The sequence below is a fragment of the Salmo salar genome, chromosome 23 (genome assembly GCF_965601325.2).
Source record: "Salmo salar chromosome 23, fSalSal1, whole genome shotgun sequence".
NCBI classification, from domain to species: Eukaryota; Metazoa; Chordata; class Actinopteri; order Salmoniformes; family Salmonidae; genus Salmo; species Salmo salar.
This window is the reverse complement of record NC_138313.1, coordinates 46,257,844-46,285,343: the sequence shown is the minus strand read 5'-3', so window position 1 is coordinate 46,285,343 and position 27,500 is coordinate 46,257,844. Positions and strand designations below refer to the sequence as shown.

The 27,500-nt window shown below is 42.8% G+C and overlaps 2 protein-coding genes and 8 non-coding genes across 15 annotated transcripts in view; 1 reads left to right on the top strand and 9 right to left on the bottom strand.

Annotated features, from left to right (window-relative positions):
- LOC106584757 (growth arrest-specific protein 2) overlaps positions 1-4,148 on the top strand; it is a 59,592-nt gene extending 55,444 nt beyond the window's left edge. The window contains exon 8 of the mRNA XM_045706300.2: positions 1,611-4,148. Coding sequence (XP_045562256.2) covers positions 1,611-1,787 — 177 coding nt within the window. The 3' untranslated portion in view covers positions 1,788-4,148. The remainder of the gene's footprint in view (positions 1-1,610) is intronic.
- A 1,738-nt stretch (positions 4,149-5,886) lies between these two features.
- svip (small VCP interacting protein) lies at positions 5,887-27,489 on the bottom strand. Of its 6 annotated transcripts, none has more exons than XM_082967824.1 (11): positions 27,471-27,489; positions 27,031-27,094; positions 26,391-26,441; positions 23,647-24,717; positions 19,951-23,416; positions 19,350-19,438; positions 18,866-18,946; positions 18,429-18,504; positions 7,794-7,874; positions 7,365-7,433; positions 5,887-7,117 (listed from the first exon to the last, which is right to left on the bottom strand). In XM_082967824.1, the coding sequence occupies exons 2-4, from the start codon at positions 27,091-27,093 to the stop codon at positions 24,583-24,585; spliced, it is 249 nt and encodes an 82-aa protein (XP_082823950.1). In that variant the 5' UTR covers position 27,094; positions 27,471-27,489; the 3' UTR covers positions 5,887-7,117; positions 7,365-7,433; positions 7,794-7,874; positions 18,429-18,504; positions 18,866-18,946; positions 19,350-19,438; positions 19,951-23,416; positions 23,647-24,582.
- On the bottom strand, positions 7,212-7,300 carry LOC123729974 (small nucleolar RNA SNORD60). Its single transcript, XR_006761668.1, has one exon. It is a non-coding gene; the product is annotated as a small nucleolar RNA SNORD60 (small nucleolar RNA).
- Positions 7,633-7,702, bottom strand: LOC123729970 (small nucleolar RNA SNORD38). Its single transcript, XR_006761664.1, has one exon. It is a non-coding gene; the product is annotated as a small nucleolar RNA SNORD38 (small nucleolar RNA).
- Positions 8,099-8,187, bottom strand: LOC123729973 (small nucleolar RNA SNORD60). The gene has a single exon (XR_006761667.1). It is a non-coding gene; the product is annotated as a small nucleolar RNA SNORD60 (small nucleolar RNA).
- LOC123729971 (small nucleolar RNA SNORD38) lies at positions 8,503-8,572 on the bottom strand. Its single transcript, XR_006761665.1, has one exon. It is a non-coding gene; the product is annotated as a small nucleolar RNA SNORD38 (small nucleolar RNA).
- Positions 18,276-18,364, bottom strand: LOC123729975 (small nucleolar RNA SNORD60). Its single transcript, XR_006761669.1, has one exon. It is a non-coding gene; the product is annotated as a small nucleolar RNA SNORD60 (small nucleolar RNA).
- Positions 18,704-18,774, bottom strand: LOC123729969 (small nucleolar RNA SNORD38). Its single transcript, XR_006761663.2, has one exon. It is a non-coding gene; the product is annotated as a small nucleolar RNA SNORD38 (small nucleolar RNA).
- Positions 19,195-19,283, bottom strand: LOC123729972 (small nucleolar RNA SNORD60). Its single transcript, XR_006761666.2, has one exon. It is a non-coding gene; the product is annotated as a small nucleolar RNA SNORD60 (small nucleolar RNA).
- Positions 19,559-19,628, bottom strand: LOC123729968 (small nucleolar RNA SNORD38). Its single transcript, XR_006761662.1, has one exon. It is a non-coding gene; the product is annotated as a small nucleolar RNA SNORD38 (small nucleolar RNA).
- Positions 27,490-27,500: the final 11 nt, after the last annotated feature.

Genomic DNA, 27,500 nt, shown 5'->3' with positions numbered 1-27,500 from the left:
TTCCCTCTCCTGCTATTTATTGGTGTGGCGTAAGAGGTTGCCATGGTACCCAACCCACCCAGAAAATGTGCAATATGTAGCAGGCAGCATGAGGTATTAAACAGTTGTAATTTAAATTAAACAGAATGTTGCTGTATAAAATGCAGCCCACGTTACAATGTATTGGTTAACCACAGCATGTTGATTTCTAGTTGAGTCATTTATTAGTGAAAAGGAATCCAACAATGCCATTGTTAATGATGTGCGAATATTGTACTAAACAAAAATATGAAAAGGAACATGCAACAATTAAAGATTTTACTGAGTTACATTTCATATAAGGAAATCAATCAATTTAAATAAATAAATTAGGCCCTAATCTATGGATTTCACATTATTGGGCAGGGGCGCAGTCATGGGTGGGCCTGGGAGGGCATAGCCACACCCACTTGGGAGACTGGCCCACCCACATTGGAGCAAGGTCCAGCCAATCAGAATGAGTTTTTCCCAACAAAAGGGCTTTATTTCAGACAGAAATACACCCTCAGTTTCATCAGCTGTCAAGGGTGGCTGGTCTCAGACGACCCCTCAGGGGGAGGGGCTGGATGTGGAGACCCTGGGTTGGCGTGGTTACACGTGGTCTGCGGTTGTGAGGCCGGTTGGACGTACTGCCAAATTCTCTAAAAGGATATATAATAGGAGGTTTATGGTAGAGAACTTAACATTCAATTCTCTGGCAACAGCTCTGGTGGACATTCCTGCAGTCAGCATACCAATTTGCACACTCCCTCAAAACTTGAGACATCTGTGGCATTGTGTTGTGTGACAAAACTGCACGTTTTAGTGGCCTTTTATTGTCCCCCGGCACAAAGTGCACCTGTGTAATGATCATGTTATTTTAATCAGCTTCTTAATATGCCAGATCTGTCAGGTGGATGGATTATCTTGGCATGGTAGAAATGCTCACTAACAGGGATGTAAACTAATTTGTGCACCAAACATTTGAGAGAAATAAGATTTCTGTGCGTATGGAACATTTCTAGGATCTTTTATTTCAGCTCATGAAACCAACACTTTACATGTTGTATTCATATTTTGTTCAGTGTAGTAGTACTAGCTGTGAAACATGGAATCAATACATGTTGTTTTGTTCAGTGTAGTAGTACTAGCTGTGAAACATGGAATCAATACATGTTGTATTCATATTTTGTTCAGTGTAGTAGTACTAGCTGTGAAACATGGAATCAATACATGTTGTATTCATATTTTGTTCAGTGTAGTAGTACTAGCTGTGGATTCTAGAGATTACCAACTAATACAAAAGGCCATTTCAAATCTGGACCTCAAAGCCAGTTCCATTGTGATTTTTATTCTTCCCCTCTAATCAAGGTCTGATTTAGACCTGGGACACCAAGTGAGTTCTATTAATAATCAGGTAGAACAGAAAATCAGCAGTACTCTAGACCTCTAGGATCTGATTTGAATACCCCTGTACTACACCATGAAATTATATTGTCAGCTAAAGATTATCCCAGTTTTTACATATGTTTGTTATTCGTCTTGCCTGGGATAAAGCAGAACACACATGTTAATTTGTGAACACTGAATGGACAATAATCTTCTTCTCCTAGATGCTACACAACAAGCATGTGATGGTGCGTGTGGGAGGAGGCTGGGAGACCTTTGAGAGCTACCTTCTGAAACACGACCCATGTCGGATGCTCCAGATCTCCAGAGTGGAGGGGAAGACCTCTCCCATGTACTCCATGTCCTCAGACGTGGCCGTACACTACCGCAGCAAGAAGTAAAGATGGCAGCACCCCACCGCAACAATAAGTAAAGATGGCCACACACCACCGCAGCAAGAAGTAAAGATGGCCACACACCACCGCAGCAAGAAGTAAAGATGGCCACACACCACCGCAGCAAGAAGTAAAGATGGCAGCACCCCACCGCAGCAAGAAGTAAAGATGGCCACACACCACCGCAGAAAGAAGTAAAGATGGCCACACACCACCGCAGCAAGAAGTAAAGATGGCCACACACCACCGCAGCAAGAAGTAAAGATGGCCACACACCACCGCAGCAAGAAGTAAAGATGGCCACACACCACCGCAGCAAGAAGTCTCCGTTACAGCACCAATTGGTGGATTTAAAAATACTCTGATCTTGTATATTATTTAGGGTTAGGAAAGTATTCTGAACAAAAATATAAAATGCAACATGCAACAATTTCAAAGATTTTGATGAGTTACAGTTTTATATAAGGAAATCAGTCAATTGAAATAAATGCATTGGGCCCTAATCTATGGATTTCACATGCCTGGGCAGGGGCTCAGCCATGGTTGGGAAGGGCATAGGCCCACCCACTTGGGAGCCAGGTCGACCCACTTGGGAGCCAGGCCCAGCCAATCAGAATGAATTTTTCCCCACAAAAGGGATTTATTACAGACAGAAATACTCCTCCACACAGCTCTGGTGGACATTCCTGCAGCCAGCATGCCAATTGCAATTTAATCAGCTTCTTGATATGCCACACCTGTCAGGTGGATGGATTATCTTGGCAAAGGAGAAATGCTCACTAACAGGGATGTAAACAAATTTGTGCACAACATTTGCGAGAAATAAGCTTCTTATGCGTATGGAACATTTCTGGGATCTTTTATTTCAGCTCGTGAAACATGAGACCAACACCTTTACATGTTGCATTTATATTTTTGTTCAGTTTATTTTGAATAATAAAAAAACTGTTTTGGATAACTTTTAGGCACAACATATATTGGTGAATCAAAAATAGTGATTAGATTCATCCTGAAAGTTGACATATTCAATTGTTGAAACCATGAAATATTGGAAAGTGAGAAATGTGTACAAGAGAGGTTGAACGGTAGTCTATATAGTAGTCTATAAATAAACCATAATCCCCACTCATCATGGAACTGTGATGACAACGGTCGTGAACCGTACGCCAGGCTAACCTGCTACGGTGTGGTCTTGAGTTCCATAATGATTCAATCAGGCTACATGTCCTAAATTACTGCACAACTGGCTAACACGTTAGGCTAATATGATCTATGATTATCAGGAACAACCACACCAACGTGACGGGAGGGGAGAACTAACGATGTAATGGAGTGATGCAAAATGTAATGAAGCTAACAGTAAAGTGACAGTTTATTTGGGTATTACCGTGGAGATCCTATGCAATTACTGTGTGAGAATAGTGTTAGTTCTATCGGGGAAAAGAAAGATGTTTCACTTAAGAACAGACTGGTTGCTCGACCTTATTGTTTCATAACGCGTAAAGAGGTGGTGGAGTTAAATCAAGGTTAGAATCTGTAGACTCACCTCTGCCACACCTTCATTTCTTTGATCTCCTCCCCAAAGGAATATCGGGTGAATAGCATGCTATTCTCATGCTTAACTTCAAGGTCAGAAAACGCATAAGAATCGGTATTTTTTTTTTTTAAAGGCAATTACTTGCCATTTACGCGCGGTCAGATAGGAATTCCCTCCATAAGGATTTAGTTATTTGGGATGTATGAATTTATAGATCGTTCCTTTGACGATAGCTAACTGGTGATGGTTACCTACTACCGGAGCGAGAAATTAAGACGTTCATGATGAGGCTGTGACTTCCTGTATCTGGTCTTGCATCTCTCCTAGATGATGTCGGCCACAGCAGTGCTTGAAGCGGAATAAAAAACTAAATGCTGGTACTCATTTTAGATGCCGGCGGCAGTTTGAGGTGCTGGAGTAGTTTAAAGATGAGCACCACCTCAACTCATGCAGTGATTGCATCTCTTCTAGATTATGTAAAGTACAAAACAGACGGTGGGCAGCAGGCTTGAGTTATCCATCACCTGACCTTGCTGTCACAAACGACTAGGGCCCTGTTTTGTTTCACGACAGTTGTTTGGGTGCAATAAATTAACTTAATTTCTGACATCAAATTCAACAAAAATGATGCAGGAATGCTAATCTTATGTTTCTAAAAAATTATTTCAGAACATTCTTGTGCTTCGAGGTGGAATGACCCATAAAATATTTTAACCATTTTAAATTTGACAGAAATGTGATTTATTGTTCTGTTAGAACAATCTATGCAATGATTGACTTTTTTTGCCTGGGATTGAGGCTGGAATGTGCTACTAAAAGCATGTTTGTTACCTTGGGTAGTTCGGTTGTCAGTGATTTTCTTTGTTAGTTCCCTTTGTGAGCGACATTGAGTTTGTCTTGTGGGAACGTAACAATTGAATGAATGCTAAAACAAAGTTTAAAGGGGTTCAAAGCCACTAGTAAGGGGTTGACACAGCATGGATGCAAACTGAAAGTTAGCAAAGCCACTAGTAAGGGGTTGACACAGCATGGATGTACACTGAAAGTTAGCAAAGACACTAGTAAGGGGTTGACACAGCATGGATGCAAACTGAAAGTTAGCAAAGCCACTAGTAAGGGGTTGACACAGCATGGATGCAAACTGAAAGTTGGCAAAGCCACTAGTAAGGGGTTGACACAGCATGGATGCAAACTGAAAGTTAGCAAAGCCACTAGTAAGGGGTTGACACAGCATGGATGCAAACTGAAAGTTAGCAAAGCCACTAGTAAGGGGTTGACACAGCATGGATGCACACAGCATGGATGCAAACTGAAAGTTGGCAAAGCCACTAGTAAGGGGTTCTAACAGACAGCCATCGCGGATGCACACCTAGGTTTGCCTCTGAAAAAACGAACTAAAAGGAAAACCCACAGCAATTTAGAATAGGTAGTAAGACTATGGAGCAAAACAAGCAGGGCAAACCAAAGCTCAGCCTTCTTTCAAATTTAAGTTGAACTCACACCTCAGCTGATGTAGTGCTCAAGTTCAACTGGAGCACTTGGCCAGCCAGTCCTAAGTAGCACCTGGGCCAACAGGTGAAACACCTTCCCACTGAGATGGCAACCAGCACAGTTGTAACAACTGACAGGGTGCACAGATTACCACCTTATGTGCTAAATGTCCAACCTAAAAATACATTAAAAAATGGAGGGAAAAACCTGTAACACGGCTGTAATAATGGGTATATTCTGAACTAGTGAGTGATAGTTGAATATGTTTGAATATGCAGCTACACTACAGAAGTCATGGCTAGAACACATTTTAAATGTAATACTTTCCTTCACAAGTACAGGCTTACCACATCCAGGGATTTAAACTGGGTTATTTTTGCCCACAATTATATCATAATGGAAGTCACCTGTTTCAAATGCTACATTACCATGTTATGTCCTAAATATGAACAGTTATGAATTTGTTCTACATTTGTCATTTAGCAGACTCATCTTAAAATAGCTAGGTGGGACAAAAATCTCACAGGCATAGAAAGACCATTTTTCCTCAGATATAGGGGGGGGGGGGGTTTACTTAAAATGCTGTTTGAAGAGGTACGGTTTGATGTTTTCAGAAGATGGGCAGGGACTCAGCTGTTCTAGTTTCAGGGGGAAGCTGGTTCCACATCGGGGTGCTGGGACAGAGAAGAGCTTGGACTGGGGAGCTGCCCTCCTGTAGGGCTGGGAGTGCCAAGAGATGGTAGAACAGAATGCTCAGGTTGGGTGTAGTGTTTGAGCATAGCAGTATGGAGGGCAGGTCATCTTGCTGTTCAGTACCCAAGTGACATGGTCAAACTTACTGCCTCCTTTTGGTAGTTTAACCCGACAACTTCATGGTATCTATTACACCTCATCCCCAGGAAAATTGCTAGAGCCAGCTGGTGGACATTTCCATTGTGATACTTTAGTGACCCCTACTGGTAAGTCAGTACTGCCAATGGCCACTATTACAGAGACAGTTTGTAGTGATCTGTCAGTTACAGAACTATGACCCAAACAGAAACTAGCATCCAATCACATTCACACAAACAAAGAGAAGACTTTAAAATAATACTTTATTGAATACCTTAACAGAACACAAGACCGAGGTCATCACACGAGACCATGCTGCTGACTGTAGGGACCATTTACAGGCAGGGTGAGAAAAGAAAATGTAAACAAAATAGTAATTAAAGTAATAAAACTACAGCCTACATAAATAAACACTATTGTGTGCCAAAATCCTGAAGTCCCCATTAAATGCCAGTCGCGCTGCCCTGTTCTGGGCCAACTAATTTGCCCGTGTCCTTTGTGGCACTTAACTGGACAGTAGTACAGGGCTGCAGTTCAAACAAAAGACTCTGCGAAAAACCCTCACCTTATGCCTTTAGAGGTTTACTGTCACCTCTTGGCAGGTGGTGCAAATTATTAGCCAAACAAGCGAAGCTTGCAACATAACACCCTCAGCCCTGGTTTTAGTAGTCAATTTACAAGCATAAGTAAAAACGAATGTAAATATGTTCTAAATTATACTACTAATGCACACAACTCGTAGTCATTTGGTTACCTTTCAGAAATTATAATACATTTCTTCAGAAGTTCCAGCTAGACAGGCTAACTGTAGTTAACTAATTAGCTAGCTAACATACAGTAGGTGTAAATTAGTAATTATACATTTAATTTAATTAGACATGCAATCATAATTGACGAGCCCATTTAAAAAAAACACAAGCTACCGGTGGCTAACAAGACAAATCGCAGGATGAACGAGTGATGAATTTCCAGGCAAGGCCATTTGATAATCATTCCTTCCTTGCCCTGCAAGTGTATACTCATCACGCAGCATTACAGGTTATAAGAAGTGTCCACTTAATGAGGGCTGAAGGGGTAGGGTGCGTCTTAAGTGTTTGGACTGCAGCCCAGGTCTGCTAAAACTAGGGCCTGTACGAATTGATTATCAAGCAACCAGAGCAGCGTTATCACAGAGACCTCATACGCCCCTAGCTACCGTTGAATCATTAAGTGTACCACTTCTGTGTACAATCCAGGGTTATACCAAACAGTCTAGTATCTTGAACTTGGCCAATCTCCACATTCATTACAAGATTTAGTTAATGATTTGGCCCAGATACAATGCTTAGTTTGATACAGAGCGCATATATTGGATAACACCAGCTGTGGGCAGTAACCACCCCTTCAACATGTTGGAAGTCGGTCAGCACCCTTCTGATTCTGAAAGACAACGCTCCAGAGAAACCACGGGAGGGGCTGCCCATCCCGTCTATGGAACCTGAAACAGAGGAACACGAGGTCAGCATAGATCCAAAACCTCACCTAGGCAACAGTTTGACAGTACTACAGTAACACCTATATAGTTAATAGCAGAACCTCAGAGTGGAGTTAGAATCAGAGGCTGTTACCAGCTCTCATACGAGGTGTCAGAAAAGTTATTTGAGTTGTGTCATCACTGGCTCTGCTGCTACTATACACCAACCACTAGAAGACAAAGTGTCTAGGCAGAACGAAGGGTTGTTTACCAGAGGGATGGTGGATCACTGCACATCACATGGTCTCAGATTGACCAACCAGAATGCAGCTTTGAGAGCCTGGTGGGAGAAAGACCAATCATATCAGGGATGCTAACTGGTAAGGGTCCAAAAAGACAATTAGCACAGAAACATGAAATATATTTATATATTCTTTTTAGCTAGACCAACATAGTGAGATATTTAGAGTGCTTCTATCAAAGGTCGGTAGTTATGTTATCCAGCCAACTAATTGGAGCATTTAAAAAAAAAACGGGTCTTTCTCAGAGTCACTAATATCGATCATTATCATTCAGTAGCAGAACTGGACAAAGTTATCTTCATAGAAAGACCAGCACCAACAGTCATAAAAGACCCCAGAAAAGTGAGTTTCATCACTGCCTCAAGAGTCCTAGTGTGCAAGTGGAGAGCCTGGTTTACCTGAGGAACAGGGTGGAGGACCGTTCACTGCAGGTCACATGGTCAGACTGACACCAGACTGCAGAACTGGGCACTTGACTCCTGGTGGGATTAAGGATTAAAAAAATCTGAATACCTCAGTCACTGCAACCGTCACATTTAACAAGGTAAGTAAATTACATTTGTTCTTATTTACATTCACTGCCTAACCCCATCAGGACAATTGTGCACAGCCCTATGGGACTCCCGTTGTGATAAAACCTAGAATCAAACCAGGATCTGTAGTGACAGACTACTACAGTAACACCTATATATAGTTAGTAGCAGAGCCTCAGAGTAGAGTTAGAATCAGAGGCTGTTACCAGCTCTCATACGAGGTGTCAGAAAAGTTATTTGAGTTGTGTCATCACTGGCTCTGCTGCTCAACCTGACCAGGTGTTATCAGGAAACAGATTGATTAACATCGGTTAATGAGACTCACCTGACGACGTGATGGCAGCCTCTATCATGGACTTCCTACAGCCCGCCTCTGTAGACCAGAACAGATCAGCCAGTTTAGCCTGCTGGTGCAATCAGAACCCCTGTTACCGACGAGACAAATGGTCGTTTAATTAAACTACATGATAAATTGTTTATCACCGGTAATTAAGGCTTTGGCGCGGTTCTATTAAGGCCGGGCGACTAGCTAACTAACAAGTTTGAAATAATATGCTTTGTAAAAACCCAGGTCTTTCTCAGAGTCACTAATATCGATCACCATCATTCAGTAGCAGAACTGGACAAAGATATCTTCACAGAAAGACCCAATATTATAATTCAAACGTTAAGCGGCATAAAAGAAAAATGGCGCATTATCGACCCACGTGATTTAGCTACTGTTAAGATTAAACGTTTAGCTAGCTTCGAAGTAACGTTATATTACATGCCAACCTGTTTAAGTTACTTTAAACATTAGCTAGTTATGGTAGCCACCTACCTAACTATACTTATTCCACTAAATTAATCATTGAAATAAACGAGAAATTGCTAGCCAAGTACTTCGTAACCCAGAACAGCTAAAGCAAACGAGGTGCAGCATAAAGTCCGTTAAGACCTAACTAGCTCTCAACAAGTCTGCAAATGATTACTCACCGAAAGTATATAGTCATTTTATGACGGATGCATTGTACTTGTTGTGCGGCTGCCAAATACAACTTAGTTTTATAACGACAGCCATAACTCTCCCCGACAGATTTCAAGATGCCAAACCGTGTCTTTGGTAGTGAAAGACTGAATGAGCGAAGAGCAGGGTATTTATAAGGCTTTTTCCTGTCTGGGGGTAGACCCACCGGCTAATCAGCCAATTATTCGTCTGTAGTTCTGAGCTACACAGGCTCCCGTAGGTTACACAGCATTATCTGTACTTCAATAACTACAAATCCCACGAACATTTTTTTAATGGTGAGCAACTTCAAGTACTGTTATGTTACCATCATGTCTAGTTCAGACGGTATTTACAGTGAAAGGTTTGTCCCTGACCATTTCTTATGTTTTATTGACGAAATAATGATGAATTCCTACTAAAGTCTTACCTAACGATTTCCATTATAAACACATTGGGATCCATTACTGACCACAGCACTGCTGAAAACAAAGCACTGTAACCTGATAAGTGATCATCACAGGAAGTACATTATGTTCCAAGATGGATGCAATGTAACTGATCCATTTTTTACCAAAAACCCACAGAGAAAATGTCTGTCCCTCAAAATGGCAAGAGCACTTAAAGAACTGAGTGAATCAAGTAAGAGTATAGAGAGGGAAATAACTCAAGTACAAACCAAGGCAGGTAAAAAAAAAGTGACATTTGAGAGAATTTGTGTCCAACATTTGTGGGATGTTTTATTTCAGCTCATGAAACATGGGACCAACACATTGCATGTTGCATTTATATTTTTGTTCATGTATACTTGACATAGCCCAGTCCTAATGTACATAATATATCATATTGTCTACACATTCTACCACAACAAGTTATTATTCTTATTTCTATGATACTCCTTTTTCATTGCTTGTTCTATTTTTGATTTGACGTTTGATTATTATTGATATCTGTACTGCACTGTTGAGGAGAGCTTGCAAGTAGGCATTTCACTCTACCGTTTATACCTGCTGTATCCTGTGTATGTGACAAATCAACTTTGATTTGATTCTCCCAGTAGGCTTCACTCTGTCTCAGTAAACTCCATTAATAAGAAGGCAGGGAGAGTGGCTGGCTGCTGAGACTGACTGGCCAGTGGCAGTATCCAGTATGATACTTAGCAGACACTTTCATCCTAAGTGACGTTTTATGGTACAGTGAGTGCATACAAAGGTATGTGTACAGGATCCCTGTGGGGAATGAACCCACAACCCCACCACAATCTAATCCAATCGAGCCACAAAGGACCACCATGTGTAGGCTATATAGGGCTGGTTTCCCAAACACAAATTAAGCCTAGTCCTGGACTAAAAAGCACTTTCAATGGAGATTCTCCAGGACTAGGCTTAATCTGGGTCCGGGAAACCAGCCCTTAGTGTAACAGTGTTGGCCTAGGCTATATGGTTGTCGTGAACACTTGTCAAAACCAGTCATACCTCTTTCTGTCTCTTCTCAGCTGCCTCTGCTAACATGCGTCTCCTCGTCTCCTGCGAATGGAGCAGAAGATGATGTTGAGTGTTTCAATCATAGAATTACATAGATAAGGGATTTATAGGATATCTGTGGTTTCACTGCTGGTCAAAAGTTTGGACACCAACTCATACATGGGTTTTTCTTTATTTTTACTATTTTCTACATTGTAGACTAATAGTGAAGACATCAAAACTATGAAATAACACATATGGAATCATGTACTAACCAAAAAAGTGTGTCACATATATTTTTAAATGCAAGCTTTTACAGAGGCAGTAGGATGGTTTGCCATGCTTCGCGCTGGTAGAAAGCCATCTTTACTTCTTGCTGCGGTGGGGTGCAGCCATCTTTACTTCTTGCTGCTGTGGGGTGCAGCCATCTTTACTTCTTGCTGCTGTGGGGTGCAGCCATCTTTACTTCTTGTTGCGGTGGTGTGCTGCACTCTTTACTTCTTTCTGAAGTGGAGTGCGGCCATCTTTACTTCTGGCTGCGGTGGTGTGCAGTCATCTTTACTTCTTGATGCGGTGGGATGCAGCCATCTTTACTTCTTGTTGCGGTGGGATGCAGCCATCTTTACTTCTTGCTGCGGTGGGGTGCTGCCATCTTTATTTCTTGCTGTGGTGGTGTGCAGCCATCTTTACTTCTTGCTGCGGTGGTGTGCAGCCATCTTTACTTCTTGCTGCGGTGGGGTGCAGCCATCTTTACTTCTTGCTGCGGTGGGGTGCTGCCATCTTTACTTCTTGCTGCGGTGGGGTGCTGCCATCTTTATTTCTTGCTGCGGTGGGGTGCAGCCATCTTTACTTCTTGCTGCGGTGGGGTGCTGCCATCTTTACTTCTTGCAGGCGGTAGTGTGCTGCCCTCTTTACTTCTTTCTGAAATGGAGTGCGGCCATCTTTCCTTCTGGCTGCGGTGGTGTGTAGTCATCTTTACTTCTTGATGCGGTGGGATGCAGCCATCTTTACTTCTTGTTGCGGTGGGATGCAGCCATCTTTACTTCTTGCTGCGGTGGGGTGCTGCCATCTTTATTTCTTGCTGCAGTGGTGTGCAGCCATCTTTACTTCTTGCTGCAGTGGTGTGCAGCCATCTTTACTTCTTGCTGCGGTGGGGTGCAGCCATCTTTACTTCTTGCTGCGGTGGTGTGCAGCCATCTTTACTTCTTGCTGCGGTGGGGTGCTGCCATCTTTACCTCTTGCAGGCGGTAGTGTGCGGCCACCACCAGGTAGCTGTCTGAGGTGAGGTCCTTGGTGTTGGAGGATCCCCTCCAGTCTGGAGATCTGGAGCATCCGACATGGGTCATGTTTCAGAAGGTAGCTCTCAAAGGTCTCCCAGCCTCCTCCCACACGCACCATCAGATCCTGGAGGTCTACAGTACTGCTGATTTTCTGTTCTACCTGATAATTAATAGAACTCACTTGGTGTCCCAGGTCTAAATCAGACCTTGATTAGAGGGGAATAATAAAAATAATAATGGAACTGGCTTTGAGATTTTCTGTTCTACCTGATAATTAACCAGTTAAACGTAACAAAAGGTAATCGATAATGTATCTGGACAGCAGCAAATAAAATCTCTGTGAGAGATGAAGCCTTTAGAGAGACAGAGATGAGTTGCTTCAACAGCTTCCTGTTTTGGTCTAGCTGTCTACAAGGACATTTAGTGAGAAAGGAACTGCCCTGTTCCATTATTTCTCCAAGCTGCTGGTAAAATTACCATATAAGCAAATTGCTGCTGTTGCCATCTGCTGCACTCTGAAGGAGATAGAGGATCAATAGTAATGCATTTAAAACTCCTGATTATACTGTGCGTTGATGATTTTCCACATTGCTCACCAATCAATCAATTTAATGTACTGTCTCACGAATCATTCAGTTTAATGTACTGTCTCTACCTGCTCACCAATCAATCACTTTAATGTACCATCTCTACCTGCTCACCAATCAATCAGCCTAGTGTAGTGTCTCTACCTGCTCAATGTCTCTCTGATGCATCCATTTGCAACATTTACCATTGGGCCCATATTGTGATAAGGATCTGGACTGCCCTAATTGCCATGATGGTTAGAAGCCCCTTTTACCTGGATACATTAACAATAAAGACATTAATAACAAGGCACATCAATGACCTTACTTCACTTTGACGGCTAAGTCTTTATATAATCTAACTCCTCTCAGGAGCTTGTTATCACCTGAAGGCATCATTTTGTTTGACTGATATTCGGTAGAGAACAGAAATCAGAGAAGTTAAGCATGTCCATCCTACATCCTGATATTACCAGGTTCTGACCACCAGATGGTGCTGTTCCTGCTATTAGGTGATTTTATTTTCAAGAAGCCCCCCCCCCCCCCCCCCCCCCACCTCAAAGTTTAAGGGTTAGCTCACCCAAATAAAACAAATTACATATTTGTTTCTTTACCCTGTAAGCTGTCTATGGACAAGGTATGACAGCAACCCATGCTTTGGTTTTGTAGGCCACTGATTCAAATGCTAACTTTTTAGGATATGTGGCACAAATCCAATGCAAGTCAATGATACCTACATTACCAGTTAAAAGTGTTCTACATTATAGAATAATAGTGAAGACATCAAAACTATGAAATCACACATATGGAATCATGTAGGAACCAAATAAGTATTTTTGGTTTGAGATTCTTCAAATAGCCACCGTTTGCCTTGATGACAGCTTTGCACACGCCTTGGCATTCTCTCAACCAGCTTCACCTGGAATGCTTTTCCAACAGTCTTGAATGAGTTCCATCATATGCTGAGCACTTGCTGGCTGCTTTTCCTTCACTCTGCGGTCCAACTCATCCCAAACCATCTTAATTGGGTTGAGGTGGAGTGATTGTAGAGGCCAGATCATCTGATGCAGCACTCCATCACTCTCCTTTTTGGTCAAATAGCCCTTACACAGCCTGGAGGTGTGTTGGATCATTGTCCTGTTGAAAAACAAATGATTGTCCCACTAAGCCCAAACCAGATGGGATGGTGTATCGCTGCAGAATGCTGTTGTAGCCATGCTGGTTAAGTGTGCATTGAATTCTAAATAAATCACAGACTGTGTCACCAGCAAAGCACCCCCACACCATAACACCTCCTCCATGCCTTACGGTGGGAAATACACATTGGGAGATCTGTTTACTAACACCGCATCTCACAAAGACATGGCTGTTGGAACAAAAAATCTCAAATTTGGACTACAGACCAAAGGACAGATTTCCACCGGTCTAATGTCCATTGCTCGTGTTTCTTGGCCCAAGCAAGTCTCTTCTTCTTATTGGTGTCCTTTAGTAGTGGTTTCTTTGAAGCAATTCGACCATGAATGCCTGATTCACGCAGTCTCCTCTGAACAGTTGATGTTGAGATGTGTCTGTTACTTGAACTCAGGGAAGCATTTATTTGGGCTGCAATTTCTGAGGCTGGTAACTCTAATGAACTTGTCCTCTGCAGCAGTGGTAACTCTGGGCCTTCCTATCCTGTGGTGGTCCTCATGAGAGCCAGTTTCATCATAGCGCTTGATGGTTTTTGCAACTGCACTTGAAGAAACCTTAAAAGTTCTTGAAATGTTCCGTATTGACTGACCTTCATGTGTCAAAGTAATGGACTAAAAAATATAAAAATATATTTCAAATTGTTTAACACTTTTTTGTTTAGTACCTGATTCCATGTGTTATTTCATAGTTTTGATGTGTCCACTATTATTCTACAATCTAGAACATAGTAAAAATAAAAACCCTTGTATGAGTCGGTGTCCAAACTTTTGACCGGTAGTGTATATTAGCATTTTCACACCTCATATCCAAATAATCTAAGCAACATCATGGATTTACACACATTTTTAGTTAGTTTACAATTTGCTTATAAAGTGTGAAAATGCTAATATAGGGTAGAACAAATAGGCCGTAATATGGTCTTTTTTTTTCCTGGAGTGACTTCCCCGGTGGTTTGACCCACGCACTGCTACTGATCCCATCCCAACGTGGATATAGTATCCGTTCTCTATGTCTGACAAGTAGTATTGAGCTGCGGCTTGGAGTATTGTTTCATGTAATATATTCCACGAATTGGGATTTTTTTTAACCTGTTAGGTTTGTGTGTTAGTTCAAGTAGAAAGAACATCGTTGTTGACTCACCCTACTTGCTGTGAAATGCCAATGCTGTGCTCTTTCATGTTGCCTTTGCCTAAATGGTCAATCACTCTGTCAAACAGTACATGTTTTCAACTTCTTGTCCTAGGCTACTTGGCTAAAGTACTTACACCAGGCCAGCTAGTGTACAATAGAATACCAGATCTAGCTACAAGTTGGACTTTCCATACGCTCATGCCAGGGCCACAATGTATGAATTGATTAGATCAGAAGCACCGTTATAATCGTTGACCAGTACAGCAAATTAGGTAAAACCACAAATCCTTTTGCTTTGACCAGAGCTACACCATAATGGTAATCAACTAAGTTAAATGCTACATTGTCATATTACAAGTTTTAATGTTATGAACAGCTATACATAATGGCGTTTATACATTCCTCCGTAATAAATTAATTTCTACAATGCACCAGTTCTTTCCAGCCATTAGTTCAGCTCAATTCTTGTTTGAAGACTAAAGGATTAGACTAATTTAGAACATTGTCTTTGATGGGAATGTCATTGTGATTGCTTCTGAGAACATTGTGTCAGTCTTTATTTTAACCACTGACAAGTGTCCATTTAACATTCCCAGGCAAATTGCTGGAGCAGGCTGCTGGACATACGATGTTGATATACTGCTCCAAAAAATAAAGGGAACACTTAAACAACACATCCTAGATCTGAATGAAAGAAATAATCTTATTAAATACTTTTTTCTTTACATAGTTGAATGTGTTGACAACAAAATCACACAAAAATAATCAATGGAAATCCAATTTATCAACCCATGGAGGTCTGGATTTGGAGTCACACTCAAAATTAAAGTGGAAAACCACACTACAGGCTGATCCAACGTTGATGTAATGTCCTTAAAACAAGTCCAAATGAGGCTCAGTAGTGTGTGTGGCCTCCAAGTGCCTGTATGACCTCCCTACAATGCCTGGGCATGCTCCTGATGAGGTGGCGGATGGTCTCCTGAGGGATCTCCTCCCAGACCTGGACTAAAGCATCCGCCAACTCCTGGACAGTCTGTGGTGCAACGTGGCGTTGGTGGATGGAGCGAGACATGATGTCCCAGATGTGCTCAATTGGATTCAGGTCTGGGGAACGGGCGGGCCAGTCCATAGCATCAATGCCTTCCTCTTGCAGGAACTGCTGACACACTCCAGCCACATGAGGTCTAGCATTGTCTTGCATTAGGAGGAACCCAGGGCCAACCGCACCAGCATATGGTCTCACAAGGGGTCTGAGGATCTCATCTCGGTACCTAATGGCAGTCAGGCTACCTCTGGCGAGCACATGGAGGGCTGTGCGGCCCCCCAAATAAATGCCACCCCACACCATGACTGACCCACCGCCAAACCGGTCATGCTGGAGGATGTTGCAGGCAGCAGAACGTTCTCCACGGCGTCTCCAGACTCTGTCACGTCTGTCACGTGCTCAGTGTGAACCTGCTTTCATCTGTGAAGAGCACAGGGCGCCAGTGTCGAATTTGCCAATCTTGGTGTTCTCTGGCAAATGCCAAACGTCCTGCACGGTGTTGGGCTGTAAGCACAACCCCCACCTGTGGACGTCGGGCCCTCATACCACCCTCATGGAGTCTGTTTCTGACCGTTTGAGCAGACACATGCACATTTGTGGCCTGCTGGATGTCATTTTGCAGGGCTCTGGCAGTGTTTCTCCTGCTCCTCCTTGCACAAAGGCGGAGGTAGCGGTCCTGCTGCTGGGTTGTTGCCCTCCTCCACGTCTCCTGATGTACTGGCCTGTCTCCTGGTAGCGCCTCCATGCTCTGGACACTACGCTGACAGACACAGCAAACCTTCTTGCCACAGCTCGCATTGATGTGCCATCCTGGATGAGCTGCACTACCTGAGCCACTTGTGTGGGTTGTAGACTCCGTCTCATGCTACCACTAGAGTGAAAGCACCGCCAGCATTCAAAAGTGACCAAAACATCAGCCAGGAAGCATAGGAACTGGTCTGTGGTGTCCACCTGCAGAACCACTCCTTTATTGGGGTGTCTTGCTAATTGCCTATAATTTCCACCTGTTGTCTATTCCATTTGCACAACAGCATGTGAAATTTATTGTCAATCAGTGTTGCTTCCTAAGTGGACAGTTTGATTTCACAGAAGTGTGATTGACTTGGAGTTACATTGTGTTGTTTAAGTGTTCCCTTTATTTTTTTGAGCAGTGTACTTCACTTATCCCTACTGATAAATCAGTACTGCCAATGGCCACTATTACAGATACTGCATGGATAGCAGTGATGGGTCATACAGGCAGAGTTGCATTAGAACTATAAACCAACCCAGTATCAATTTAATTCACACAAAATACCAGAACACGGTATAAAACTTTATTGACAAAAATATTCAAACTAAAACACCAGTCCTCACACTGGAGATCAACCATACTGTTGCTGACACCAGCTGTAGGGTACATTGAAATACATATTTTGTTAATGTAGTAGGCAAGTCAGTTAAGAACCAATTCTTATTTACATTGACGGCCTACACAGGCCAAACCCGGACGACGCTGGGCCAATTGCGCAATGCCCTAAGGGATTTCCAATCACGGCCAGTTGTGATACAGCCCAGAATCAAACCAGGGTGTCTAGTGAGGTCTCCAGTACTGAGATGCAGCGCCTTAGACCGCTGCGTCACTCAGTAGTTTATAGGTAGGGCAAGCAGAGGGAGGGGTGACGAGTACATTTTAAGGGATACTTTAGGCTTTTGACAACGAGGCTCTTTTGTCTACTTCCCGAGTCAGATGACCTCAATACCATTTATGTCTCTGCATCTAGTTTGAAGGAAGTAGCCAACTGGCGCAATTGTAAGTCAGCATTAGCAGATACAACAAAACATCTTCATTTTGCTAATGCTATTTAGCAATAGCTGGCTACTTCCTTTGAAACTGGATGCAGACCAAATGGATATCCATGAGGACATTGGACTCTGGGGAAGTAAATAAAAGGCCTCATAAAAAAACTGAAGTATTCCTTTAAGGGCCAGCAGTACTTCCCTGTTCTGGGCCAACTAATTTGCCTGTCCTTTGTGGCACTTTAACATATAACTGGGCAGTAGTGTGAAAACAGTATTTGTTTTGTGGCTCGACAAGCAGTGCTTTATCACAGACATCCCCATTTTAGCTACCGTTACAGCAATATGTTTTCACAACTTGCTAAATTGATAACATGTTAAGTTAATTGAATTGTCCCATATGCAATGCTTAATAAGGACTGAAGGGGTAGTTTGGACTGCAGCCCAGGTCTGCTAAAACTAGGGCCTGTACGAATTGATTATCAAGCAACCAGAGCAGCGTTATCAGACCTCACCCCCCCCCAGCTACCGTTGAATCTTTAAATGTACCATTTCAGTGTACAATCCAGGGTTACACAAAATAGTCTAGTATCTTGAACTTGGCCAATCTCTACATTCATTACAAGATTTAGCTAATGATTTGGCCCACATACAATGCTTAGTTTGATACAGAGCGCATATATTGGATAACACCAGCTGTGGGCAGTAACCACCCCTTCAACATGTTGGAAGTAGGTCAGCACCCTTCTGATTCTGAAAGACAACGCTCCAGAGAAACCACGGGAGGGGCTGCCCATCCCGTCTATGGAACCTGAAACAGAGGAACACGAGGTCAGCATAGATCCAAAACCTCACCTAGGCTACAGTTTGACAGTACTACAGTAACACCTATATATAGTTAGTAGCAGAACCTCAGAGTGGAGTTAGAATCAGAGGCTGTTACCAGCTCTCATACGAGGTGTCAGAAAAGTTAATTTAGTTTTGTCATCACTGGCTCTGCTGCTACTATACACCAACCACTAGAAGACAAAGTGTCTAGGCAGTACGAAGGGTTGTTTACCAGAGGACAGAGGGATGGTGGATCACTGCACATAACATGGTCTCAGATTGACCAACCAGAATGCAGCTTTGAGAGCCTGGTGGGAGAAAGACCAATCATATCAGGGATGCTAACTGGTAAGGGTCCAAAAAGACAATTAGCACAGAAACATGAAATATATTTATATATTCTTTTTAGCTAGACCAACATAGTGAGATATTTAGAGTGCTTCTATCAAAGGTCGGTAGTTATGTTATCCAGCCTACTAATTGGAGCATTTAAAAAAAAAACGGGTCTTTTCTCAGAGTCACTAATATCGATCATTATCATTCAGTAGCAGAACTGGACAAAGTTATCTTCATAGAAAGACCAGCACCAACAGTCATAAAAGACTCCAGAAAAGTGAGTTTCATCACTGCCTCAAGAGTCCTAGTGTGCAAGTGGAGAGCCTGGTTTACCTGAGGAACAGGGTGGAGGACCGTTCACTGCAGGTCACATGGTCAGACTGACACCAGACTGCAGCACTGGGCACTTGACTCCTGGTTGGATGAAGGTAAAAACATATATATATATATCAGGAGACCTCAGTCACTGCAATGGTCACATTTATTTAACTAGGGAAGTCAGTTAAGAACATTTTCATTGACTGCCTAACCCCATCAAACCCTAACCTCAACAGCCCAATTGTGCACAGCCCTATGGGACTCCGGTTGTGATAAAGCCTAGAATCAAACCAGGATCTCTAGTGACAGACTACTACAGTAACACCTATATATAGTTAGTAGCAGAGCCTCAGAGTAGAGTTAGAATCAGAGGCTGTTACCAGCTCTCATACGAGGTGTCAGAAAAGTTATTTGAGTTGTGTCATCACTGGTTCTGCTGCTCAACCTGACCAGGTGTTATCAGGAAACAGATTGATTAACATCGGTTAATGAGACTCACCTGACGACGTGATGGCAGCCTCTATCATGGACTTCCTACAGCCCGCCTCTGTAGACCAGAACAGATCAGCCTCAGTGCCATTAGAACCCCTGAAATACAACACCTGTTATTGACAAGACAAATGGTAGTTTGAGACACTTCATTTATCATGCAGTTAAATTAAAGCTAAGGTCAACTAGCTAACTAATATGAGTTATAAAACCCAGGTCTTTCTCAGAGTCACTAATATCGATCACTATCATTCAGTAGCAGAACTGGACAAAGATATCTTCACAGAAAGACCCAATATTATAATTAAAACGTTGTGCAGTGTACAAAAAAAAAAAGTTAACATCAGCGCACTATGGACCCACGTGGCACAAGCTAGGTTAATGTTAATTAGCGTTAAACCTTTAGTTAGCTTCGAAGTTTAGTTTACACCGGTTGGCATGTAATTTACTTTAAACATTAGCTAGTTAACATAAGTATTATTCCACTAAATTATTAATTGGAAGAGTCGTAAACCAAAATAGCTAACGTTAGCCATCTTGAAGCAAACTACGTGCAGAGAAAATAAATTACAAACTATGCTAACTCAATAAGTCTGCAAATCATTACTCACCAATTGTAGTTTATCATTTTATGACGGATGTATAATCTTTTCTGTCCGGATACCAAATATAACCTCGTTTTATAATGATAGCCATAATACTGCCGGCACCCTTCTCTAAATGTCTTGACTCAGCGAAAGAGCGAATAAGGGAAGAGCAGACTATTTATAGGGCTTTTTACTGGTCTGGCGTGTACGCCGCCTCATCAGCCAATTATTCGTCTGTAGTTCTGAGCTACAGAGGCTCCCGCAGGTCAGACAGAATGATCTGTACTTCAAGGACTACAAATCCCTTTATTTTTTTGGCGAGCAACTTCAAAAACTGTCATCATCATGTCTAGTTCAGACGGTATTTACAGTGAAGGGTTTGTCCCTGACCATTTCTTATGCTTTATTTTTTTTAAACCAAAGAGATACATTCCATTCGAATGGACGTCAAGAATTAAATATGTTTTTAATGATAATGCTGAATTCTTACTAAAGTCCTTCCTAACGATGTCCATCATAAACACATTGGGATCCATTACTGACCCCTAGAGCTTATTAGCAGTACTGCTAAAAACTATTTATTTTATTTTATTTATTTCACCTTTATTTAACCAGGTAGGCCAGTTGAGAACACATTCTCATTTACAACTGCGACCTGGCCAAGATAAAGCAAAGCAGTGCGACACAAACAACAACACAGAGTTACACGTGGAATAAACAAAAATACAGTCAATAATACAATAGAAAAAGAAAAAGTCTATATGCAGTGTGTGCAAATGAGGCAAGGGAGGTAGGCAAAAAATAGGCCGTAGTGGCAAAGTAATTGCAATTAAACACTGGAGTGATAGATGTGCAGAAGATTACTGTGCAGAAGATTAATGTGCAAGTAAAGATACTGGGGTGCAAAGGAGCAAAATAAATAAATAACAGTATGGGGATGAGGTAGTTGGATGGGCTATTTACAGATGGGCTATGTACAGGTGCAGTGATCTGTGAGCTGCTCTGACAGCTGGTGCTTAAAGTTAGTTAGGGAGATATGAGTCTCCAGCTTCAGTGATTTTTGCAGTTCGTTCCGGTCATTGACAGCAGAGAACTGGAAGGAAAGGCAGCCAAAGGAGGAATTGGCTTTGGGGGTGACCAATGAAATATACCTGCTGGAGCGCGTGCTACGGGTGGGTGCTGCCATGGTGACCAGTGAGCTGAGATAAGGCGGGGCTTTATCTAGCAAAGACTTGTAGATGACCTGGAGCCAGTGGGTTTGGCGACAAGTATGAAGCGAGGGCCAGCCAACGAGAGCATACAGGTCGCAGTGGCGGGCAGTATATGGGGCTTTGGTGACAAAATGGATGGCACTGTGATAGACTGCATCCAATTTGTTGAGTAGAGTGTTGGAGGCTATTTTGTAAATGACATCGCTGAAGTCAAGGATCGGTAGATTGGTAGGTTTTACGAGGGTATGTTTGGCAGCATGAGTGAAGGATGCTTTGTTGCGAAATAGGAAGCCGATTCTGGATTTAATTTTGGATTGGAGATGCTTAATGTGAGTCTGGAAGGAGAGTTTACAGTCTAACCAGACACCTAGGTATTTGTAGTTGTCCACATATTCTAAGTGGATGGGTAGGTGCGGGCAGCGATCGGTTGAAGAGCATGCAGTAAGTTTTACTTGCATTTAAGAGCAGTTGGAGGCCACGGAAGGAGAGTTGTATGGCATTGAAGCTCGTCTGGAGGTTAGTTAACACAGTGTCCAAAGAAGTGCCAAAAGTATACAGAATGGTGTCGTCTGCGTAGAGGTGGATCAGGGAATCACCCGCAGCAAGAGCGACATCATTGATGTATACAGAGAAGAGTCGGCCTGAGAATTGAACCATGTGGCACCCCCATAGAGACTGCCAGAGGTCCGGACAACAGGCCCTCTGATTTGACACACTAAACTCAGAGAAGTAGTTGGTGAACCAGGCGAGGCAGTCATTTGAGAAACCAAGGCTGTTGAGTCTGCTGATAAGAATGTGGTGATCAGGTTACAATGCACTGTAACCTGATAAGTGATTATCACATTCCAAGATGGATGCAATGTAACTGATCCCTTTTTACCAAAAACCCACAGAGAAAACATCAACAAGAGTCTTTTATTTCTACAAAATTACATTGGCGTGACTTCATGCCCCTGAAAATGGCAAGAGCACCTGAAGCAGTAAGGGAATAGGGAGGAAAAGCACTCGAGTACAAAGCAAGGCAGGTAAAAAGTCAATACTTCATCAAGTACACACTAGCGCCCTGCTAGTTCAGGCATGCTTCTTTCCTTCCATTTCAGTTAAGTTCTCATTGTCGTCGACAGGTAAGGCCAGTCGACAAAAATCGACTCAGTCCTATATGTTACCATCGTACCGACAGAATGCATAAACATTGTGTCATGTCGACAATATTCCAGTACATGCACAGGTTGAAATGGGAATACTCAAAATCTACGAGATACAGCCAACTACCCATACAACACGTCAATCCGTCAACAATTTTATTATATTAAATAAAGCAGAGATCAAGATAAACATCCTTCGTACATTACAAACCAATACTAAAGTGGAGCAAATAACTCCTATTGCACAGACAATAGGAAAACCAAAACCTAAAGTAAAATGTCAACTGAATAGATAGATAGTGTTGGTGCGTGAACTCTAAAACAGCATTCAAATGTGGTTCATAAGTAGTTATATAAAAATTTAGTTAATTTTCACACTGATATACAATAGAAAATGTTTTATGAATCATCTAGGCCTATGTTGAACATTAAGGACTTTGTAGCGTATATCATTTTTTAGGAGAAATCTATCATATAAACTGTCACAAGAATGAGAACATTCCGTAAAAAGTTTTAAATGTCAGAAAAAAATTACAAAAGCAGTAAGCAAAATTGTATAAAATCTGCAAAGTTGAAATGGCAGAGAAAAAGAGAGAGAGAGAAAAGGTGGAGAGAGCGAGAGAGAGAGAGAAGGGGGGAGAGAGAGAGCAGAGGACTAGTAGATGGAGAGAGAGAGAAGGGGGGAGAGAGAGAGCAGAGGACTAGTAGATGGAGAGAGAGAGAAGGGGGGAGAGAGTAGAGAAAGTGATTGGCAAGACGCCTGGTACAGTTTATAGATGTACTGTGAGTGTGTATACTGTATGCTACTCATAGCTGTGTCATAGTCACCCTGTCCGTTCCAAAGATCCATATCTCGTGTACATCTTGGCATTAGGAGAGGCATGTACTGCGCTGCACACGGCCAACATCGAGCAGCAGAATCTTTCTTTCTACCAAGGCGAAGCATGGCAAACTATCCTACTGCATCTGAAAAAGCTTGTATTTAAAATAAAACATTTTTAGAAGGACAGACAGCCCAAAAAGGCATTTTCAAGTCAACTGGTACCAATACTCTTCATGTTGTTGGCTGAACCTCAGTGTAGATTGAGACTTTCATAATCTCTCCATGTCCGTCGATCTTTAGCCCACCTGCCACTACAGACAGAAGGGGAAAAAAATGTGAATTCTTCTATTGAATAGGAATGACCACAGCAATTAACAGTATATTGCCTGTATGAAGTTCCTATTTTGTAGACATAAATATGTAAAATATTGTGACAACAACATTTCTACGGCTCCAACTGAGCATACATCAGCAGTTACAATGCATCTGTAACCCCTCCTCCAGACATCACCTAATCTGTATTCTAGATGAAAGGACCCACCTTCAGCCCTCCTCCTCCTCCAGACATCACCTAATCTGTGTTCTAGATGAAAGAACCCACCTTCAGCCCTCCTCCAGACATCACCTAATCTGTGTTCTAGATGAAAGGACCCACCTTCAGCCCTCCTCCTCCTCCAGACATCACCTAATCTGTGTTCTAGATGAAAGGACCAACCTTCAGCCCTCCTCCCCCTCCAGACATCACCTAATCTGTGTTCTAGATGAAAGGACCCACCTTCAGCCCTCCTCCTCCTCCAGACATCACCTAATCTGTGTTCTAGATGAAAGGACCCACCTTCAGCCCTCCTCCTCCTCCAGACATCACCTAATCTGTGTTCTAGATGAAAGGACCCACCTTCAGCCCTCCTCCTCCTCCAGACATCACCTAATCTGTGTTCTAGATGAAAGGATCCACCTTCAGCCCTCCTCCTCCTCCAGACATCACCTAATCTGTGTTCTAGATGAAAGGACCCACCTTCAGCCCTCCTCCTCCTCCAGACATCACCTAATCTGTGTTCTAGATGAAAGGACCCACCTTCAGCCCTCCTCCTCCTCCAGACATCACCTAATCTGTGTTCTAGATGAAAGGACCCACCTTCAGCCCTCCTCCTCCTCCAGACATCACCTAATCTGTGTTCTAGATGAAAGGACCCACCTTCAGCCCTCCTCCTCCTCCAGACATCACCTAATCTGTGTTCTAGATGAAAGGACCCACCTTCAGCCCTCCTCCTCCTCCAGGCATCACCTAATCTGTGTTCTAGATGAAAGGACCCACCTTCAGCCCTCCTCCTCCTCCAGACATCACCTAATCTGTGTTCTAGATGAAAGGACCCACCTTCAGCCCTCCTCCTCCTCCAGACATCACCTAATCTGTGTTCTAGATGAAAGGACCCACCTTCAGCCCTCCTCCTCCTCCAGACATCACCTAATCTGTGTTCTAGATGAAAGGACCCACCTTCAGCCCTCCTCCTCCTCCAGACGGAGACGTGGTCATCTCTTGTTTGTTCATCTCCTCCTGTTTCTTTTTCTTTCTCTCAACTGCTTCTGGGTTTTTGACGCCCCTGTAGGTTGTCTAAGAGGAGATGGGGAAGTCAGAATGGCAGCTGGGTAAAGACATTGGTTGTGTCTCAAATGGAAGGGTTGCAAAAATAATGCTGAGCTGGTGGTGGGGGGAGAAGGGGGGTGGTGGTGGGGAGGATGGTGGCGTGTGGGAGAAGTGGGGTGGTGGTGTGTGTCGGGGGGGAGAAGGGGGGGTGGGTGATGATGTGTGTGGGGGAGAAGGGGGGGGGGGGGTGGTGGGTGATGGTGTGTGGGAGAAGGGGGGTGGTGGTGGGTGATGGTGTTTGTGTGTGTGGGGGTGGGGGGGGGGGGGTGGAAGATGCCAGAGAATCCAAGAGATGAGCTCATACATTCTCCTCATACTCACCTGGGTGCTTTAATAGGCTGACGTGTTTTATTTATTTGGCTTGACTGAAGAATTTCTGTCACAGTAAAAAATGCCCACCAGTCTAGACATTGATTGATGAGACTTTAGTAGCCTTGCAACAAGGGTACAAACAACAAAGATTGGATTTCTTGGTTAAAGTCTCTAGTTATATAGGCTACCCTTTTCACACGATATAGCCGAATCGAGCCGAGCTGCAGTGTGCTGACCCGCTCACACAGCACATCTATCGTAGCTGCTGGAACTGTGCTGAAAAAGATTGGAGTCAGCACAGTAGGGTTTGGGTCAGAACAATAGTGTGAAAACGATTTAAAGGATAGGTCCACCGGTTTACCTTCTCTCTGCCTTCTCACAATTCACTTTATTACTTGTAAATAAGTCATACTTGACATGCATTTTTTGTTTATTTAACCTTTATTTAACTAGGCAAGTCAGTTAAGAACAAATTCTTATTTTACAATGACGGCCTAACCCCGCCGGCCAAACCCCCCCGGCCAAACCCGGACAACACTGGGCCAATTGTGTGCCGCCCTATGGGATTCCTGATCACGGCCGGTTGTGATACAGCCCAGGATCGAACCAGGGTCTGTAGTGACACCTCAAGCACTGAGATGCAGTGCCTTAGACCACTGCACCACTCGGGAGCCCAGTCCTAATGTATATAATATATCATATTGTCTACACATTCTACCACAACAAGTTATTATTCTTATTTCTATGATACTCCTTTTTCATTGCTTGTTCTATTTTTGATTTGACGTTTGATTATTATTGATATCTGTACTGCACTGTTGAGGAGAGCTTGCAAGTAGGCATTTCACTCTACCGTTTATACCTGCTGTATCCTGTGTATGTGACAAATCAACTTTGATTTGATTCTCCCAGTAGGCTTCACTCTGTCTCAGTAAACTCCATTAATAAGAAGGCAGGGAGAGTGGCTGGCTGCTGAGACTGACTGGCCAGTGGCAGTATCCAGTATGATACTTAGCAGACACTTTCATCCTAAGTGACGTTTTATGGTACAGTGAGTGCATACAAAGGTATGTGTACAGGATCCCTGTGGGGAATGAACCCACAACCCACCACACTCTAATCCAATCGAGCCACAAAGGACCACCATGTGTAGGCTATATAGGGCTGGTTTCCCAAACACAAATTAAGCCTAGTCCTGGAAAATATCCATTGAAAGTGCTTTTCAGTCCAGGGCTATGCTCAATCTGTGTCCAGGAAACCAGCCCTTAGTGTAACAGTGTAGGCCTAGGCTATATGGTTGTCGTGAACACTTGTCAAACCAGTCATACCTCTTTCTGTCTCTTCTCAGCTGCCTCTGCTAGCTGACGTCTTCTCGTCTCCTGTGAAGGAAGCAGAACATGATGCTGAGTGTTTCAATCATAGAATTACATAGATAAAGGATTTATTATCTATTTATTTATAGGATCTCTGTGGTTTCAATCTATTGGAAGAGGGTATGAGCATTACAATTATCATTCATATAACTTCCATAACACGGGGAGAGACGTTTTCAAAATAATGTATCTCAGAAGAATAATGTAACCAAGTTGACATGAACAAACAAATCTGGGACCAGGTTATGTTTGGTAACAGGAATGACAAGGAGGGGCATACTGGCACAAACAGACTGGTACCCAGGCTATACCCAGATAGGGGCGGGTCTGAAACTAGTTTGGTAAGGTAAACATGGAACAATAAAAAATGTGTAGTTAGCTCGCTAGCTATGTTTACTGTCAATAACCAATACTCCGGCACACCTAGATAGCATTTTGTTCAAAACAACGTTTCACTAGAACTAGTTAGGTCAACGTTGATCGAAGGACAGAAAACGGCACACCCAGAGTAGCTAGCAACTAAGCTAGCAACTAAGCTAGCTAATGAACATGTTATAATTAACAAGGATAGTTTGTAGTTTGCTAGCTAACTTACTGGGTCTGGTGTCGGTACCACGTCGTCTCCAGCTCCACCAAGGCACGGCAAGCACATCCCCATACTTGAGCAAGGCAATCAATTTGTTAGTGTCCGTTTTGAATGTTTGTTTGCTCGCTAGTTGACTAGAATAACAACAACTAAAAAATCTCACATACAGCTAGCAAAATTGCCTAGCTTCTCTTATATGCACATCGACGAAGCTCGCTAACTAGCCATTCCGCTTGTGCTAAATCTACGAGCCAACTACTAGCTACTAACTAAGCAGTTGTATTGCTAGCTAGCTAAATATTTATCCACGCTAACCTTTTGTTGAAACGACGCGTCATTTGTAAAACATTCACTTGAAAGACAGCGGAGAAAAAAAAAGATGACCTAGTAAACCAATGTAAACACAGAATATGGGCTATGTTCATGGACATACAAGAACTGGGACCGACCTCAACTTTGCGTTTGCGTTGGGTTGCACC